This window comes from Polistes dominula, unplaced genomic scaffold, assembly GCF_049000335.1.
Source record: "Polistes dominula isolate Pdom_NZ unplaced genomic scaffold, Pdom_raw_medaka contig_75, whole genome shotgun sequence".
NCBI lineage: Eukaryota > Metazoa > Arthropoda > Insecta > Hymenoptera > Vespidae > Polistes > Polistes dominula.
In genome coordinates, this window is record NW_028301003.1 from 3395636 (window position 1) to 3411434 (window position 15799).

At 25.0% G+C, this 15799-nt stretch overlaps 3 protein-coding genes across 9 annotated transcripts; 1 reads left to right on the forward strand and 2 right to left on the reverse strand.

Annotated features, from left to right (window-relative positions):
* Positions 1 to 2361: 2361 nt before the first annotated feature.
* Pop4 (ribonuclease P/MRP subunit POP4) lies at positions 2362 to 3920 on the reverse strand. Its single transcript, XM_015327066.2, is given in 5 exon segments — positions 2362 to 2930; positions 3063 to 3401; positions 3404 to 3452; positions 3571 to 3710; positions 3794 to 3920. Coding segments are annotated over 5 exon segments (681 nt in total). The 5' UTR covers positions 3810 to 3920; the 3' UTR covers positions 2362 to 2793.
* Positions 3921 to 4022: 102 nt separating this feature from the next.
* Rilpl (Rab interacting lysosomal protein like) lies at positions 4023 to 8087 on the forward strand. 4 transcript variants are annotated; one of them, XM_015327174.2, is made up of 8 exons: positions 4023 to 4270; positions 4625 to 4978; positions 5049 to 5190; positions 5289 to 5416; positions 5500 to 5870; positions 5967 to 6065; positions 6132 to 6251; positions 7576 to 8087. In XM_015327174.2, exons 2-8 carry the CDS (start codon positions 4667 to 4669, stop codon positions 7604 to 7606), a joined length of 1203 nt encoding a protein of 400 aa, XP_015182660.1. In that variant the 5' UTR covers positions 4023 to 4270; positions 4625 to 4666; the 3' UTR covers positions 7607 to 8087. The 4 variants fall into 4 exon arrangements, with proteins under 4 accessions (XP_015182660.1, XP_015182661.1, XP_015182662.1 ...); XM_015327175.2 differs by having other exon boundaries at positions 5049 to 5181; XM_015327176.2 differs by having other exon boundaries at positions 5049 to 5169.
* A 1770-nt stretch (positions 8088 to 9857) lies between these two features.
* On the reverse strand, positions 9858 to 14901 carry pasha (microprocessor complex subunit partner of drosha). 4 transcript variants are annotated; one of them, XM_089173764.1, is made up of 7 exons: positions 14669 to 14901; positions 13202 to 13659; positions 12799 to 12882; positions 12304 to 12688; positions 11945 to 12222; positions 11247 to 11680; positions 9858 to 11161 (listed from the first exon to the last, which is right to left on the reverse strand). In XM_089173764.1, the coding sequence occupies exons 2-7, from the start codon at positions 13647 to 13649 to the stop codon at positions 10829 to 10831; spliced, it is 1962 nt and encodes a 653-aa protein (XP_089029890.1). In that variant the 5' UTR covers positions 13650 to 13659; positions 14669 to 14901; the 3' UTR covers positions 9858 to 10828. The 4 variants fall into 4 exon arrangements, with proteins under 4 accessions (XP_089029890.1, XP_015182667.2, XP_089029891.1 ...); XM_015327181.2 differs by having other exon boundaries at positions 14685 to 14763; XM_089173765.1 differs by having other exon boundaries at positions 14626 to 14733.
* Positions 14902 to 15799: the final 898 nt, after the last annotated feature.

Consider the following 15799-nt stretch of genomic DNA (forward strand, 5'->3'; position numbering starts at 1 on the left):
TTATTATTATTATTATTATTATTATTATTAGTGGAAAAAAGCATTGCTATTAAAATAATTGAAAAATATAAATTTTAATTTATTATATACATAATAATAATAACAATGTTTCTTCTATTTCATTTTTTACTTCATTTCTTTCTTGAATAATTAGAAAGAAGTTGCCTCCCGATACATCATTATAATAGTAGGATATATTAACAAACACGGACATACACACACACACACACATATATATATATATATAATATATACATAGTTATTGCAAAAAAAAAACAAAGGAAAACTTAAAATATAATTATGATTGCCTAGATGTAACAACGCTATGAGATATTTGAAGATATACATATTGTATGTGTAGCAAGTAATATATATATACAGGATATCTTGTTATTAATGTTACAAGCGGAATAAGATTGTAATCACTGGTTATAAGACACCCTGTATAATGTAAGATACAAAAGAAAAGCTTTATAATATTGCCTAAATAAAAATGATAAGATATCAATCCGTATAAAAAATAAAAATAAACAAAATTTCATTTTCGTTAATTCTATTATAAAAAAAAAAAGATTTGTTCGTAAAATGTCTTATTATCATATTGATGTATCGTACATATATACATTCGATTTGTATATTAACACATTATCTCTGTTTATTATTATTATTATTATTATTATTATTATTATTATTATTATTATTATATAAATATTTTTACTTCTGGCCGAGAAAGATGATAATAAATAATACTACACGAATGGTATAGAAAATGAAAAATCGTCGATGTGTTTATGTAATGCGACGAAGTATAATAGTAAAAAAAAAAAAAATAATACAATTAAGCTCATATATATTGTTTCTTTATTCGTCGTGTGAATGCCACAGTTTTTAATAGATTATAATTCTTTTTTCTTTTTTTATTTGATCCCCATGCATGTAAAGATTACTATTTACTATACACACTATATAAGTTTCTTTCTTTTTTTATTTAAATAATATTCAATTTAAATTGTTACACCTTGTAGTAATTTATATATCAATAATTTAAAGAAACAAAAGAATGATTATTAAATTTTTAAACAAGAATCGTAAGAATAATAATAATTATATTATATAATAATAATTTCAATTAATTATTATGGCAAATTAATATTTTGTTGAAATCAACTTTTTGTTGATTGTACAAAAAGAAAAAAATCATTTAATATCCGATTAAATGTATATGCATTTTCAATTTCAAATCTATTTCTAATATACAATCTGTATTTCTGATAAATTATAATAATAATAATAATATATGTTTGTATGTTCCTGAAAAAGATCTATTTAAACGACATAAGACAACAACACATGGTCCAACGTTCTTTGCGTTTCATAAATCATTATGATTATCATTGTAATATCTTAAGAAGATACAAAAAAAAAAAAAAAAAAACTCACTCGTACTCTCATCAAAGAGATATTAAATGAAAGTTTTCTTCAAAGAAAATATCTCAAAGATATATATTTGAAATGTAATGTATTTAAATGTTAATCAATATTATCTTCTTTATTTCAAATTTCATCACATTGTATAATAACTTTCGTTTGATTTCTTTAAACATTTAAAACAATGCGTTAAGTATCCTAAGCATAAGTCGATCAGAGTTATACGAATGAGAAACTAATTTAAAAACATTTTTACTAAAATTATTGATTCAAATTAAATTGTAAACAAACAATTATATATCGTTTCATATTTTTATTTAACACGTTGAGTGCCACGTGAAGTTCAGTGTCAGTCATCTATGTCTGACATGACCTCAACGAGAAGTTCAGTGTCAGTCACATATGCCTGACACATTACTCAACGTGTTAACGTGCTAATTAGAATGGGGGATTATTATAGTATTAGTATCATAACATTCTATTACAATTATTATTATAATTAATATTATTATTATTATTAATTTTGATCGACTATTGAATATACTGAATTGAAAATAAGATTGGTTAATAATTATATATATATATATATATAATTATAGATTGTAACGCTAATTCATTGTAACATATAAGTAGTATATATATATATATATATATATATATATCATATTCTATATCAGAGTGAATGATATAAGAAAAAGAAAAAAAAAGAAAAATAAAATAATTCTAATAACTGTAACAAATGATATAAAAGTCCATGCGCCAAAAAAAGAAAAAAAAAAAACTAATGGAATTGTAATTTTGTGGCAAACGAGAAAAGGTTCATTACGATGATCACGATGATGATGATGATAATGAATACTTTAAATGAAAAGCAATCTTTATTAAAAAGTTGCCTTATTATTTTGCTCATAGTGTATCACATAGTGGCATGGGCTAATCAATATTATGTATATTTAAAATGATACATTTTAGTAGAAATTTAAAGGAAAAAAAAAATAAAAAAATAACATTGAATAGATAAAAATATAAAATATATTATTTATTAGATATAATATGAATGTTCTGAAAGAAAGAGAAAGGAAAAGAAAAAAAATAGTTGAAATGTAGTAATAGCTCACGCTTTCAAGTATTTTAATAACTTATTATTGTAATAGTTATTATAATAGATGTTTTTGTGAAAATATCTGTTTTATTCCTAATTTTCTATTAAAAAATAACTATATATACATATATACACATAAGTATGTACATTATACATTTGAAAATAGTTTGAATTATACAAAAACGTTTAAAATGAAAACAATTTCTTTATAATTCGTACATACTTTGATACGTTGTATATAAACACACGTTTTAGAGAACTTATTATAATTTCAAGGTAAATACGTTTTTAAATTTTTTAACTGTTCTTTCAATAGGTCTTACGGTCAACTGTTTTCCATAAATTTGCAGTGTTAGTTTGTGTAAGTAAACATTTATTACTATAGATTCCTTTGGTAATGCTACGATAAAGAAATAAAACATGTTCATTCATTATAAAAACATTGTAATGATAAAAAACATAATTAGCATTCTATTAATCGTATTATTATTATTATTAATTGTTCATTAATAAATAATATAATAATACTCACTGCGAATGATATCATCTGTACAGCATACTCTAAAAGTATTCTTAGTATCTTGCACGATAATACCATTAATACCGACCAAACTAGGACATTTAGATTTAACTACTGCAATTTTAGCACCATGAAAATCTGCTTTTATTAATTGATTATTAATTGTCTCCCAATTGTTATCGATTGGTTTATATGACGTATCGAATGAAAAATTATCGCCCAATGCACTTTGTATATATTTCAACCATAATTCATGAAGTGGCAATAAATCTGTATATTTCAAACCATTTCTATTTGTAATTTTACCCAATCCAAGTGATAACCTTTTCCTCGAGGTTAAATATTTTTTTTCAATTTAATATTTCTCTTGGTTTTAGATTTAATTTTGCTGAATATGTAATTCTATATATTACAAAGGAGAAAACATATAAAATAATTAAGTTTAATTGCTAATATGTCAAGTGTTATATAGAGACAATTTTTAGGTTATGTCTATTAACAATAATATAAATTTTCTAACCTTTCTCAATTCGTCGGCAATATTTTTCCTATCAGCGGATGGTAATATGTTTTGTAAAAAGTTTAAGATATATTTTTCATTAGTTTCATCGGTAGTAAAACTTTTTGTTAAATTCACCGATAAAGGTAAACAAACATTGTCTACAGAAAAAACAAATATAAAATAAATATTATTTACATATTTATTTTAATTTAAATGTTTATTATATTATTTTACTACTTACTAGATTTATTTTCCATTTTTGTAATATATTTATAATAAATCCTTTTTAGTTTATTCACAAGTTCAATTTATAATAAACATAACCTATACAACATATGACACATGAATTCGATTCAGTGTTACCAACCCAAAGTATAAAAATATAAAAATAATCGCGATATATCGATTACATCTTACATCGATACTATCGAAAGAATGAACCAATCAGAATAGTAGGAAGATAAGCACGATAAAAGATTTAACCTCGTCATACTCAAGTTTAGATCTTGGATTAGACAGTTCACATAAAAGAAGAAATTGACACTGCATACGTTAGTCATCAAAGTGCAGAATACTGAATATTATTATACTTGTTGAATTGAAAGTATTCCTTTGTGCTTTTAGGGAAAAAAAGAACGAATTATGTTTTTGCAATAAAAAAAAAAATAATTAAAAAATACAATATTAGAAATAAAATAACGTTAGAAAATTATTTCGTGTACGTATAAATGTAAATGTAATTATTTTTTTCTGTATATCACGTTTAGCCGATTATAAAAGAAATATTTTGTTATTAATTAAAATTTAATGACAATCGTTAAATTTAATTTATTATTTCAAATAATATTCTTGTTATAAAATGAACACGTTTGATTTATGTTCCAATTATGACAAATATGTATGAATGTCTTACAACTGATTTTTAACACTTGTATATTTTATAAAATAATTTTCAATATCGTTACATTTAAATATATACATATATATATCTTTTTAAACAAAAGCATGCAACATTAATTGAAAACAATGTTATTTGAAATTATCCTGTTTTATGTATTTTCTTTGTTATTAGGTATATGTAAGGGAAAACTATTATCATTAAAAGCATTATTCCATGCCTTTTTGTCTAAAGCCCAATCAAAATTCTACGATGGAAGAATATTATGTGGTATCAGACGTCTCCGTAGTAGATGTCTACGATGTTGCTTCAGAAATAGGAAAGGAATGTGAAAAATTAATAGATCTATTCGGAGTTGAATCTGTAACCAATTTAATGCCAAAAGTAATAAACGCATTAGAATTGCTTGAAAATTTAGCTGTTAGAAATGAAAGGGAAAATACTATTGTTCAAGAATTAAGGGCTAAAATCATTCAACTTGAGAGTGATAAGATTGGCAAAGCTGAGGATAGACAACGATTTGAAAAAGTAATTATGTGTATTTGTATGAACATCATTTAAAGAAACAACAAATCTGATGTGTTTAATCTTAATTTAGGAATTAGAGCAAATTGAAGAACATTGGAGACAAGAATCACGAGATTTAGTTGGTATGGTAACAAGATTGCAAGAAGAGAATAGACGATTGGCAGAAGCACTACGGGAATCTGAAAGTGATAGTCAGTACAGCGGTAAACAAAGTACTAACCACTTACCCCATAACTAACTAATAATATTTTATATTTAAGTATATCATATTAATTTCATTTACAATAATTATATACATTATTGTTTTTAGGTTTTACTGCTAGCCAAGAAGTGGACGTTTCTGTTTTACAACATTTAAGATCTATGATAGATAAACAACGTGATCAAATTAGAGCAAGAGATAGAGAATTAGCGCAGAAAAATTTAGAAATAGAAAATGTAAAAGCATCAAATTATCAAAATACGAATCTAACTTTTGTTAATTTTCTTGTATAAATTTCTTTACAATTTATTATTTTTAGTTAACATCACAAGTTGAGAAATTAGGTGTAGTGGGAAGAGAATTGAAACGCAAGCAACGTCAAGCACAGATGCAAGCTCGTGGTCTTGTTGAAGAGAGGGCTGATTTTTTAGCACAATTGCAAGATCAAAATCGTGAATTAATACAATTAAGAGGTAGACTGGGATTGGCTAAGAAGGAAAATGAAGATTTATCTAAATCCCAAGGGTGTCCTGATTTAACGAATAAAGCTGTTTATGATCTGGATGATCCTGATAGGCCCAGATTTACAACTGCTGAATTAAAAGAGATCTTACACGAAAGAAACGAATTGAAAGCAAGAGTATCTGATTTAGAAGACGAGTTAGAACTTTATCGACCAAAACCAGAAGTGTACGTTGATTGTCATGTCATTTCATTTCAAATATTATTATTATTTATATCATTGATTTTGATAAATTGGTATGATTTTATTAAACGTTTTTATAGACCTATAGATGACAAAGATGCACCTGTACAAGGTCCTCTTCCATACGAACCAGATGATGCGCCTTGGAAAAAATCATCCGAGTCTGGTATTCGCAAATTGTACGCATACATTTATAAATAATTCTTATATCATAAATACAATTTCATTTATAATTTTCTTTGCAGTTTCAGAAAAATCTTTTCCGAGTCAAGTAGCAGCTTTTTAGGAGGTAGTAGCCCGCGACGAAGTCTTTCCAGTCTTTCAAAAATGGCATTATCCAGTAATAGCACCTGTGATGAATCTATGTAATGTATTTTTTAAAATCATTCGATACGAAGAACAACTTATACAAGAAATTTTCAAAACAAAACAAAATATTAGATAAAAGATTTCCTCATATTTAACGTATACACAAAAAATAAGAAGAAAATCATTTATAAATCTAGAGATTTCTTTAAACGTCATCATATATATATATATACATTACTAATTTAATCATTGTATTATTATTATTATTATTATTATTATTATTATTATTATTATTATTATTATTATTGTTATAATTATTACTGAGAACAATAGATAGTAACATAATCATTTAGAAATTAGTTAGTTTTTTGATAGACATCCGTACATAATTACGTAACAAAACAAATAATGATAATTAATGTTAAATTTAATTGAATAACTTGAGTAATTTGATACTTAGTGATACGTAAATGAAAAATAAGCTTTAAATCGTAACGCGTATTAAATTTTTTCTCTTCATCTCTCTTTCTCACTATACAAAAAAAAAGAAACTATAATAACATTACATTGATATATTTATTACATAGCTAATCATTATTTTTCTGTCACACAATATATCCAAAGGTCAAAAATAATATTTCATAAGTAATTCAATCAACGAGAAAAACTATTTCATCTTCTATATCAAATTTCATTTACTTCATACCTTCACATATATATATATATATACATTAGGTGGACCGGAAAGTAATGTCACTTTTTAACCTCAAATTCAAACGAATACATTTTTCAAACAAGTTTTTATTATTAATCAATAGTTAAATTAATTATTTAAATTAATTAATAACCTTTTTCTATATAGTATGCAAAATTTTTAATATCGTAACGATAAAAATCATCCAATTGGTTTTTTGACCAATGAGTACATTTGACGAGTGAGATTCGTCATTTGAATATAAGAAACTTATATAAATATATAAATATTTCTATTTTGTAATTGAAATGTTATTGCAAAAATATATTTATATCACCAATATAAATATAGTCCAAATAAAATGTATTACTTTTACATATTAATTCATATAGCAACAAATTAAATTCGTTATATATGCATAAAAATCTTTAAATAATTCAGTACTCAAGAGGTTAAAATTTAACATGCATAGTAACGGCATTACTTTTCGGTCCCCCTAATATATATATGTATATTATTTAATATAATTTGCTTCCAAAGTTTAGTTAATTAAAAATGTTTTAAATATATATATATATATAATTTTTTAAATTTTGTTATAACATGCACACACGCGCTAAGTATTATTATTATTATTTATGCATTATTATTTATCTTCTTTTTGTGTGTTTTTTTTTTCTATGTAGAGACGCGTTAAAAGTTATGGACATTTATTAGAGATATTCGACGCGTAGAAAAAAAGATTGCACTTCTTGAATACGACGCAGCGAGGATGTTAAAAGTATATTTCAATTACATATCTATTATTATATTAGCACTGACACATTATTAAATAAGAAAATGATGAAAATCATAACGTATGTTTTTTGTGCCATTACATGTTTAAATGTAGCGGTGTTATATACAATAATATAATATATATATATACATATTATATATGCACTTTCTTTATTTAACATTTTGTAAATATGCACGACAACAATACGATTGTTTTATATATAATCTGACGTTTATTATTTTTATTATTATTATTATTATTATTATTATTATTATTATTTGTAAAAGAAACATTTTATAAACATATATAGATTATACGATAGTATAATAACGAATTGGTATTGCATATATGTGCAGAATGTTTTGTAATATTTGAAACAAATTTTAAGAATGAATACAGAGGATACAAAAAATAATCAAATGAATTTATATAAAACTTTTTGCATTCCAATAATTGACTAAAATTTAATTTTATTAGAAAGTACTCAAAATTATCACCATTCAATATTCAAACTGGCGGATTTATCATTGATTGTATTTACGGTTATCAAATGCACAATTATTTTCAAATAAGAATAAAAAATAAATAAATAAAATACATGTTTGTATATTAAACTTTTTTTGAGTCCCCTGTTTAGTCATAAAATTGGGTCCCACGTATTATAAAACATTCTGTATATTCAAAAGTATTTTAATATATATATATATACATACAAGCATAGTTACAGTACTGTCTGTATATGGAATAAATATGTTAAAAAACCTGTGTATAACATTTTTTGAAAAGTATATATATACATTACATACAACTTGAAAATTAGAACACGTGATTGAATGTATATTAATTATACACAGTATATAATTTAGTCATTTATACAATACTCTTATGGCATTTGTTAATATGTATAAAGTAGATGATAATTATAATGTTTATGTTTAAAAAAAGAATATATATATACATATATATATATCAACCGTAAAAGAGCCAAAAGATTATTGATTAAAAAAACCTAGCTATATATACTATTGCGTTATAAATAGATATTAATTATTCATTGTTCATTTATATCTAATTCATGGTTCCTTGTAACAATATCAAAATTAGTATACATCATAATCGAAAGGATTTCAAGAACAAAAGATAATTGAAATTTTTATATAAATTTCAAATATTCAAACCCTGCTAAATTATTTTTCAATTTAAATGAATAATTTAAAACGACAAGAAAAATGTTTGTTTTATAATCTTAAATTTGCTTATGTATTTATTTTGTATGCGACCATTAATTGACTTTTTGATTATTTACCCCTTAAAATATGTTTAAAACATATAAATCAATTATTTATTGATTATTTACTAATATATTAAAAGAAAAGATATTTTATAACTTATATTAAATGCTTTTTCTACTAAGTTTTAGGACAAAAATATGTATGACAAAAAATATAATAAATTTCATCTTACATAAGAATAAATTTGTTTTAAAAATGAATGATAATTTGATTCACTACGTAGAATGAAAAATGGTGGTAAAATTTGAAACCTACAACGAGGAAGGTTCGAAAAGTTTGATCTTATTAAAGTATTACTTACTTTTTTGTAAGATGACGAATTAAATGAACTTTGATGAACAATCGTAGAAAATATTAAAAATTTAATAAAACATTGATACACTGATACGAGATTAAAGAATATTTCAAAGAATTATTTAAAAGAAATGAACGGTACGTTTAATTTTGACGATAGTATGAACGAAAAATAATACACATCTCGGTGTAACAGTCAAAGGACGACTAAAATGATCGAACTATGTATTTCCTTATTTCTATACTGTTAATTTTTTTTTTTGTAAACATTCGAGTCAGTTAAAATTCGGCCATTTAACTGTAAACAATTCGTTCGTGTTATATTCGACACGTGTTTCGTAAGAATATTTATTCGTTTCAATATTTTAACGATTTTACAGAAATTTATATATACATAAATATATATAACTATTAATTAATAATTATTAATTATTATCGTGTTCGTTTGTTAAATTGAGTTTCATTTTCTCTCATAGTATCTTTTTTTAGTCTAGTAATTTATTATCAAATGAAAAATAGGAATTTTTCATAAATAACAGATTTATTTTCTATATTTTATTTATTATTATTTTAAATTAATTGTTTTGTATCAATTATGTATTAGTTGTTTTTTTTTTTTTAATAAAGTATTTTACTTGAACTCTCTTTTCTCACCATCGTTGACGATGACTAGGCGCTTTTTTATTTGTAATGTTTTCATACTTATGAAGTATGTTGTTTAACCTGTTAACCGGGGAATTCCCTATTTAATTATGCACCTTTTTTACTATTTATTTATTATTTATGCTTTAAATAAATGAAAAGACTATGAAATATAGATTTTTTTTTGTTTATTTATATATAAAGTAACAAAGATTTGTATCTTTAGTTTTAAAGTAATAAGTTTGACGTATTTATACGTCCTGGCCGGTAAACAGGTTAATTACGTCATATATATTTTGATATTGCATTATTCTTACACGTTAAAAACGTTTTTTATATATTATAATAGAAATATAAAAAAACCCCAGAGTGTTTTCTTTGATTAGTTTTCTTTTTTTTTGTTATTAATAATACTGTTTTATGTATATATATAAAAAAAAAGCAAACATATTGCCAAAATGTAAAAACTATATATGCATCAAGTAAAGATTTAAGTAGAGTTTATATTAAAAATGTTTAAAATCATTTATAAAAAAAAAAAATAATATATAAGTATTAGGTGAACCGGAAAGTAATGTCGTTTCTATAAATGTCAAATTTTGTATATTTTTATCAAAACTCGATTGATTTTTATCAATTTGATATTAAAAATTTGCATACTAGATGAAGAAAGGTTGTTCTTTTCAAAAAATTAAATTAATTAATTAAATTAATTAACAACCTTTTTCTATATGGTATGCAAAATTTGTAATATCGTAACGATTAAAATCATCATCAATCGGTTTTTTGATTAAAATATTTAATAGAAAAGTTTGACATACGTATTAACAACATATATGCGTTAAAAGAAGAAAACTTTTACGCGTTTCTTTTTTTTTTTTTGCTAAAATTAATTTCCCGTTAAGATTTCTTTCCTAAATTTGACTAGCAACGTTACAAATCTACGTTATTTAAATTAGCCGAAGATCCAGTTGGCAAATCTAATGGTACAAATTTACCGATAGGTTGAATGGCTTTATGTTGTTCGGCTAATTTACGCATTTCTTGTCTAAGTTTACCTAATATTGCATGATTCGGTTGATTAACAGCTGCTTTTCCTTGCAACAATGTTATCTCTTGTTCCAATTGTTTCTTTTCTTTGAATGATTTAACACTACGCGAACCGTACAATCTTAACAACGAGCCCCATGATTGAATGTGCGGATGCATTAATTTTAAAATTGCTTGTGCAGCTCTTTGTTTTCCATCTTTCTTGTTACGACATACCTAAAAAAAGTTGCATATATATATTAATATTCATATTTCTGTAGTTTTCTTTTTCTTTTTGTTGTTGTATTGTTTAAATACTTACAACAGTAGCCTCATGTTTACCAACACGCATGGTAAATTCATTACGTTGATGTTTCAACGTATTAACGGAATAATTAATATGCATATCCCCTAAACCATAATTTCTTTGAAGACAAGTAATTAATATAGCATGAGGAGATGGTTCAGTTGTTTTAGCACAAAATTCTGCGACCCTTGGATCCGTTATTGCAATCTCATCGAAAAATGATAAATCAGCATCAGAATTACCTCTTGATGCTTTAATTGTACGACTAGAATTACCAGAACCGTTGTCACCATTCTCACCAGAAATCTTATCTCTCATTTGAGGAATCAAAATTTCCAAAGTTTTACGAGCTGCATTAGCTTTAGCTTGTTTTTTACTACTACCAAAACCACTTCCATATTCCATTTCGTTGATACACACTACTGCGGAATATGGCGTTGCTGCATTTTCTGTAATATTATTCATATTAAATGATACAAATAATTCTAAATAAAATTGAATATTAACACCCTATATACATCGGCATCGTGGATTTTCTAATATTTTATAAATTATATATTTATTTGAAAATAAAAATAATAAATAACAAAACCAAATTCTATTAGATTAATATTCTAGAAACTATAAGGATTACTAATAACATTTTTCAGCATTAATAAAATTCACTATGTCGATGTAGAATTAATTATATATATATATATATAGTATCATACCTAGTTCTTTAAATTTGTACGTAGGTTGTTTCTTTAACGCATGTTGCACATATTCGTGAAGTATACAAACATAACTTTTCCCAGAAGGATTCATTATCCAATGTTTAGATGGTCTTTGTGCACCACTATCTTCTCCCGTTATGTTACCACTATTTCCAGTCATTCCTGAACTTGTTACCGGAAATGTTATCAATTTAGTACCATCTGGTAAAGTTGGACGTTCCAATTGTTTACGATGTTTTTTATTTTTTGTAAATTTTCTTCTAGCTGACCATGACCTATGATAATAATATTCAATATTGTTAATACAATGTTTTGTATAATTAATAAATAATGAATTTGATATAAAATACACTTACTGAAATCTCATAACTTTGATAGCTTTAAAACGAAACAACGATTGACAATAATTTCTAAGTTGTTCGCTGTCCAATGAATGTGCTGCTCGATTTTCTTGAATGGTTTCTATTTTTGCACTTGGTAAACTACAAACTTCTGCAGAAGGTTCACGATCTTTCTCTTTCTTTTTTTCTTCTTCCTCTTCGTGTAATGCTCTTCTATATTGTAGACAAGGTATAGCACTAACAGGTACTTCGTGTTTTCTTACGCTTCCTGGACCAAGAAAATATGGTTTGGCTAATGTACAAACTCTACTTTGTTTATGTAAATACAATGGCATTCCACTGTTATGAGTTACTTGTACCCATCCTTCAGGTAAGACATCGAAATGATTGTGTCCAATTTCTAAAATAAATTCATTATTATTATTATTATTATTATTATTATTATTATTATTATTATTATTATTATAATATTAATAAATGTATTTGATTATGAAGTTTTTCATTTCTTACCATCTAAAACAAGTTTCTCTTTTTCTTCGTAGGGCATACTATCTTTTTTGTCTTTCCTTTTCCCTTTAAATTCTTCTGGTAAACCTAATACATAATACTTAACTAGAAAAAGGTACTTGGCAGCAGCACATGATCTGTATCAGAAGTACAAAAAGAAGTAATCTTACTTCCTCCTGTTGTTATTAAAACTAATATCCATTACTATGCAAAATATAAATGTTTATATTTTGCAAAAGATATTTCTTTGAATATTTTATATTAATAAAATATCTGATACATCTTATTTGAATAATATCTAATTACAATTGAAATTTTAGAACTAACGATCATTACAAAAGCCATAATAATCATTATTTCATTCTATTCAATCAAATTTCATTTAATTTATAATAAATAAAATTACCTTCTTCAAGCATAGCTTCAATTTCTTCATCAGGAACTTCTGAATCCATGCTTTCATTAGTATCAGAGTCCATATCGGAACAATTTTGATCAGGGTGTCGTTCAAGATCATCCAACACATCGAATTGTCTTAAATCATCATTAGTTACAATATCATCAGCATTAGATTCAAGTTCTTGATTCTCCAAACTATTAACTGCTTCAATAGTAGCATTAATAAGTTGTTCGTTGTCTTCCATTGCTTCACTGCAATGACTTTGATCGAACACTTTGTCATGACTGTTATGATCATCGGTGTTAGATTCAATACTTGGAGCAACATCTTCGTTATACAAAACATCATCCTTTTCTTCATAGCTTGTATCCATAAAATCTGGTTTCTCAACAACGTTGTTTTGCATCTCTGATTGGAACTCTTCGATACTGTTTTCTTCCTTATCGATATCCATCTACGAAAGACTATAATTTCCAAGTATAAATACATTGTTATATTGAAAATATAATAAAATAAAAATGATACTAATTGGATATTTGTTTGGCGTGTCAAAACAAAGATCATATTATCTTTAATTATATAAACAATATTTGTGAAATTAAAATGAAAAGAATGTGAACATTGATATAATGGTTAGTCTAAAGCCTAACGATAAACTTCCAAATGTAACATTCTTCTAAGTATCAAGCTTGTTGCGTGGCCGCACCACTTTCACCAATGATGCCAAAGTCCAATCGATTTGAAACCATTTGAAAAATGGCAACGAAAATTGGACATTTGCATTAGTGTTAGCAGTCTGGGGCCTGTTTTATATCCAAACGGTATATTGCATATGAAAGTTGTTTCTTGTAATTAGAGCAGAGACGATCAAGGTATAATTGAAGGTATTATATCAGTTCACTAGCCCCACTGCTAGACAGGGACAACATTGAAAAATTGAACCTGTTACTAACTGGGGTTGTAAGCTGATAATTAATATTTTATAATTTAACTTAAATACCAAATCTATCCGATACTATATATAAATGTGTATATATATACATATATATGTATATATACATGTATGTGCAAATAAAATTGAGTATTCGTTTTTCTTTCTTGCTGACTGAAATATTAAAGATAATACTATAAAAAATTCTTCAATTCAAACAAAATATACTTACATATTTGCAAGATTGTATTTGGAATAGTTTCAAGAAAAATATAATTAAGATTTATTTTTGTTTATATCTTTGATAATAAATTTGTGTTCATAAAAAAGTAATAATAATAATAATAATAATAAAATAATAATGATAATAATAATAAGAATCTTATTTTATAAAGGAAAATATTGTTTTACTATATATTATTCCAAGTACGAGTAATTACGTAAATACTTATTATCATATCATGTTTAGTATTTATTAATTATTAAAAAAGATATTTACGCGTATGTTACAAAATGTATTTATAAAAACACTAAATTTATACCCTGTTTTAATACAACCTTTAACTAGGCGTCGACAATCGAACAAGGCAACTGATCCAAGCAAAGAAATTCTATGTACTGACTCTTTTTCTCAGTGATCCCAGAGACTTTAGTTCGTTTGATGGACACAGGGGCGCAAAATTATCGTACGCGGCACAAAATTATCGTACGCCCCGGAAAAATTTGAAATCCGACAATTTCTCGGACAGAATTTTGAAAAAGTCCAAAAAAGTTTCCAAGTTCGAACTTTTCCAAGTTGATGACCTTTTTGTTTTTTTTTTTTTTTTTTTTTTTTTACTCATCAAGTTCCCAAACCCTATGGGTAATCTAACTAATCATGAAAACGATGAAAACGATCGTCGAACGGGAGATCGTGCTGGGAGTGGTGGTGGGAGTGGTAGTGGGAGTGGTGGTGGGAGTGGTGGTGGGAGTGAGGGTTGGGGTGGGGAGTCACCTTTGGAAAATTTGTTGACTAAAAAAAAAAAAAAAGGGTCATCAAGTTTTCGAAATTCCAAATGGATCGTACGCCACGAATTTTGGATCGTACAGGACCTCAAATTATCGTACGCGTACAATCGTAACAATCTTATTGGTTAGATCATAGAATAGAAAATGTAACCTTACATATTAGAGGAATCTGATTGGTTAATTATTATGTTATAAATTCGCTTTAAGGTTTTACATAAAATAATTATTTTCAATAAATGAATACTCTTAAAGAAAATAAATATTTCAAAATTGTTTCTATATAAAAAGAAAATTATTTCAATATTTTTATTTATTGAAAGAAATTTAATTAGAAGTTTTCTCTTTAAAAATTTGATCGTCAATAACTAACGTAGTAGTTAAAAATTTCCCCGGTTAAATTTAAATGTCTTAATTCAAAACTAAAATCTTGTAAAGTAAAATCAATTGTATTATTTATATTTATAAGTATTTAACAAAGCTTATTAGTTTTTAAAAATAATCTCTCAAAATTGCTTGGTAAGATACATTAAGAATAAATAAAAACAAATTATAAAAATACTATTCTAATTATATACATTTGTTAATTTTATATCCTCTTATAACCTTTTTTTAACTTTTTAGGTTGTTTAATGATATCAAAAAGAAGAGAAATTAAACAAAAGATG

Excerpts from the sequence above, each read along its gene's own strand:
- pasha (XM_089173764.1), bottom strand. The coding sequence starts at position 13,649 with ATGGATATCGATAAGGAAGAAAACAGTATCGAAGAGTTCCAATCAGAG. Across the intron at positions 12,223-12,303 it reads ATCAAAGTTATGAGATTTCA|GTCATGGTCAGCTAGAAGAA; the intron begins GTAAGTGTATTT and ends TTATTATCATAG. Across the intron at positions 11,681-11,944 it reads GTACAAATTTAAAGAACTAG|AAAATGCAGCAACGCCATAT; the intron begins GTATGATACTAT and ends ATAATATTACAG.
- Rilpl (XM_015327174.2), top strand. The coding sequence starts at position 4,667 with ATGCCTTTTTGTCTAAAGCCCAATCAAAATTCTACGATGGAAGAATAT. Across the intron at positions 6,066-6,131 it reads GAGTCTGGTATTCGCAAATT|TTTCAGAAAAATCTTTTCCG; the intron begins GTACGCATACAT and ends TTTTCTTTGCAG. Across the intron at positions 6,252-7,575 it reads AGCACCTGTGATGAATCTAT|AGACGCGTTAAAAGTTATGG; the intron begins GTAATGTATTTT and ends TTTTCTATGTAG.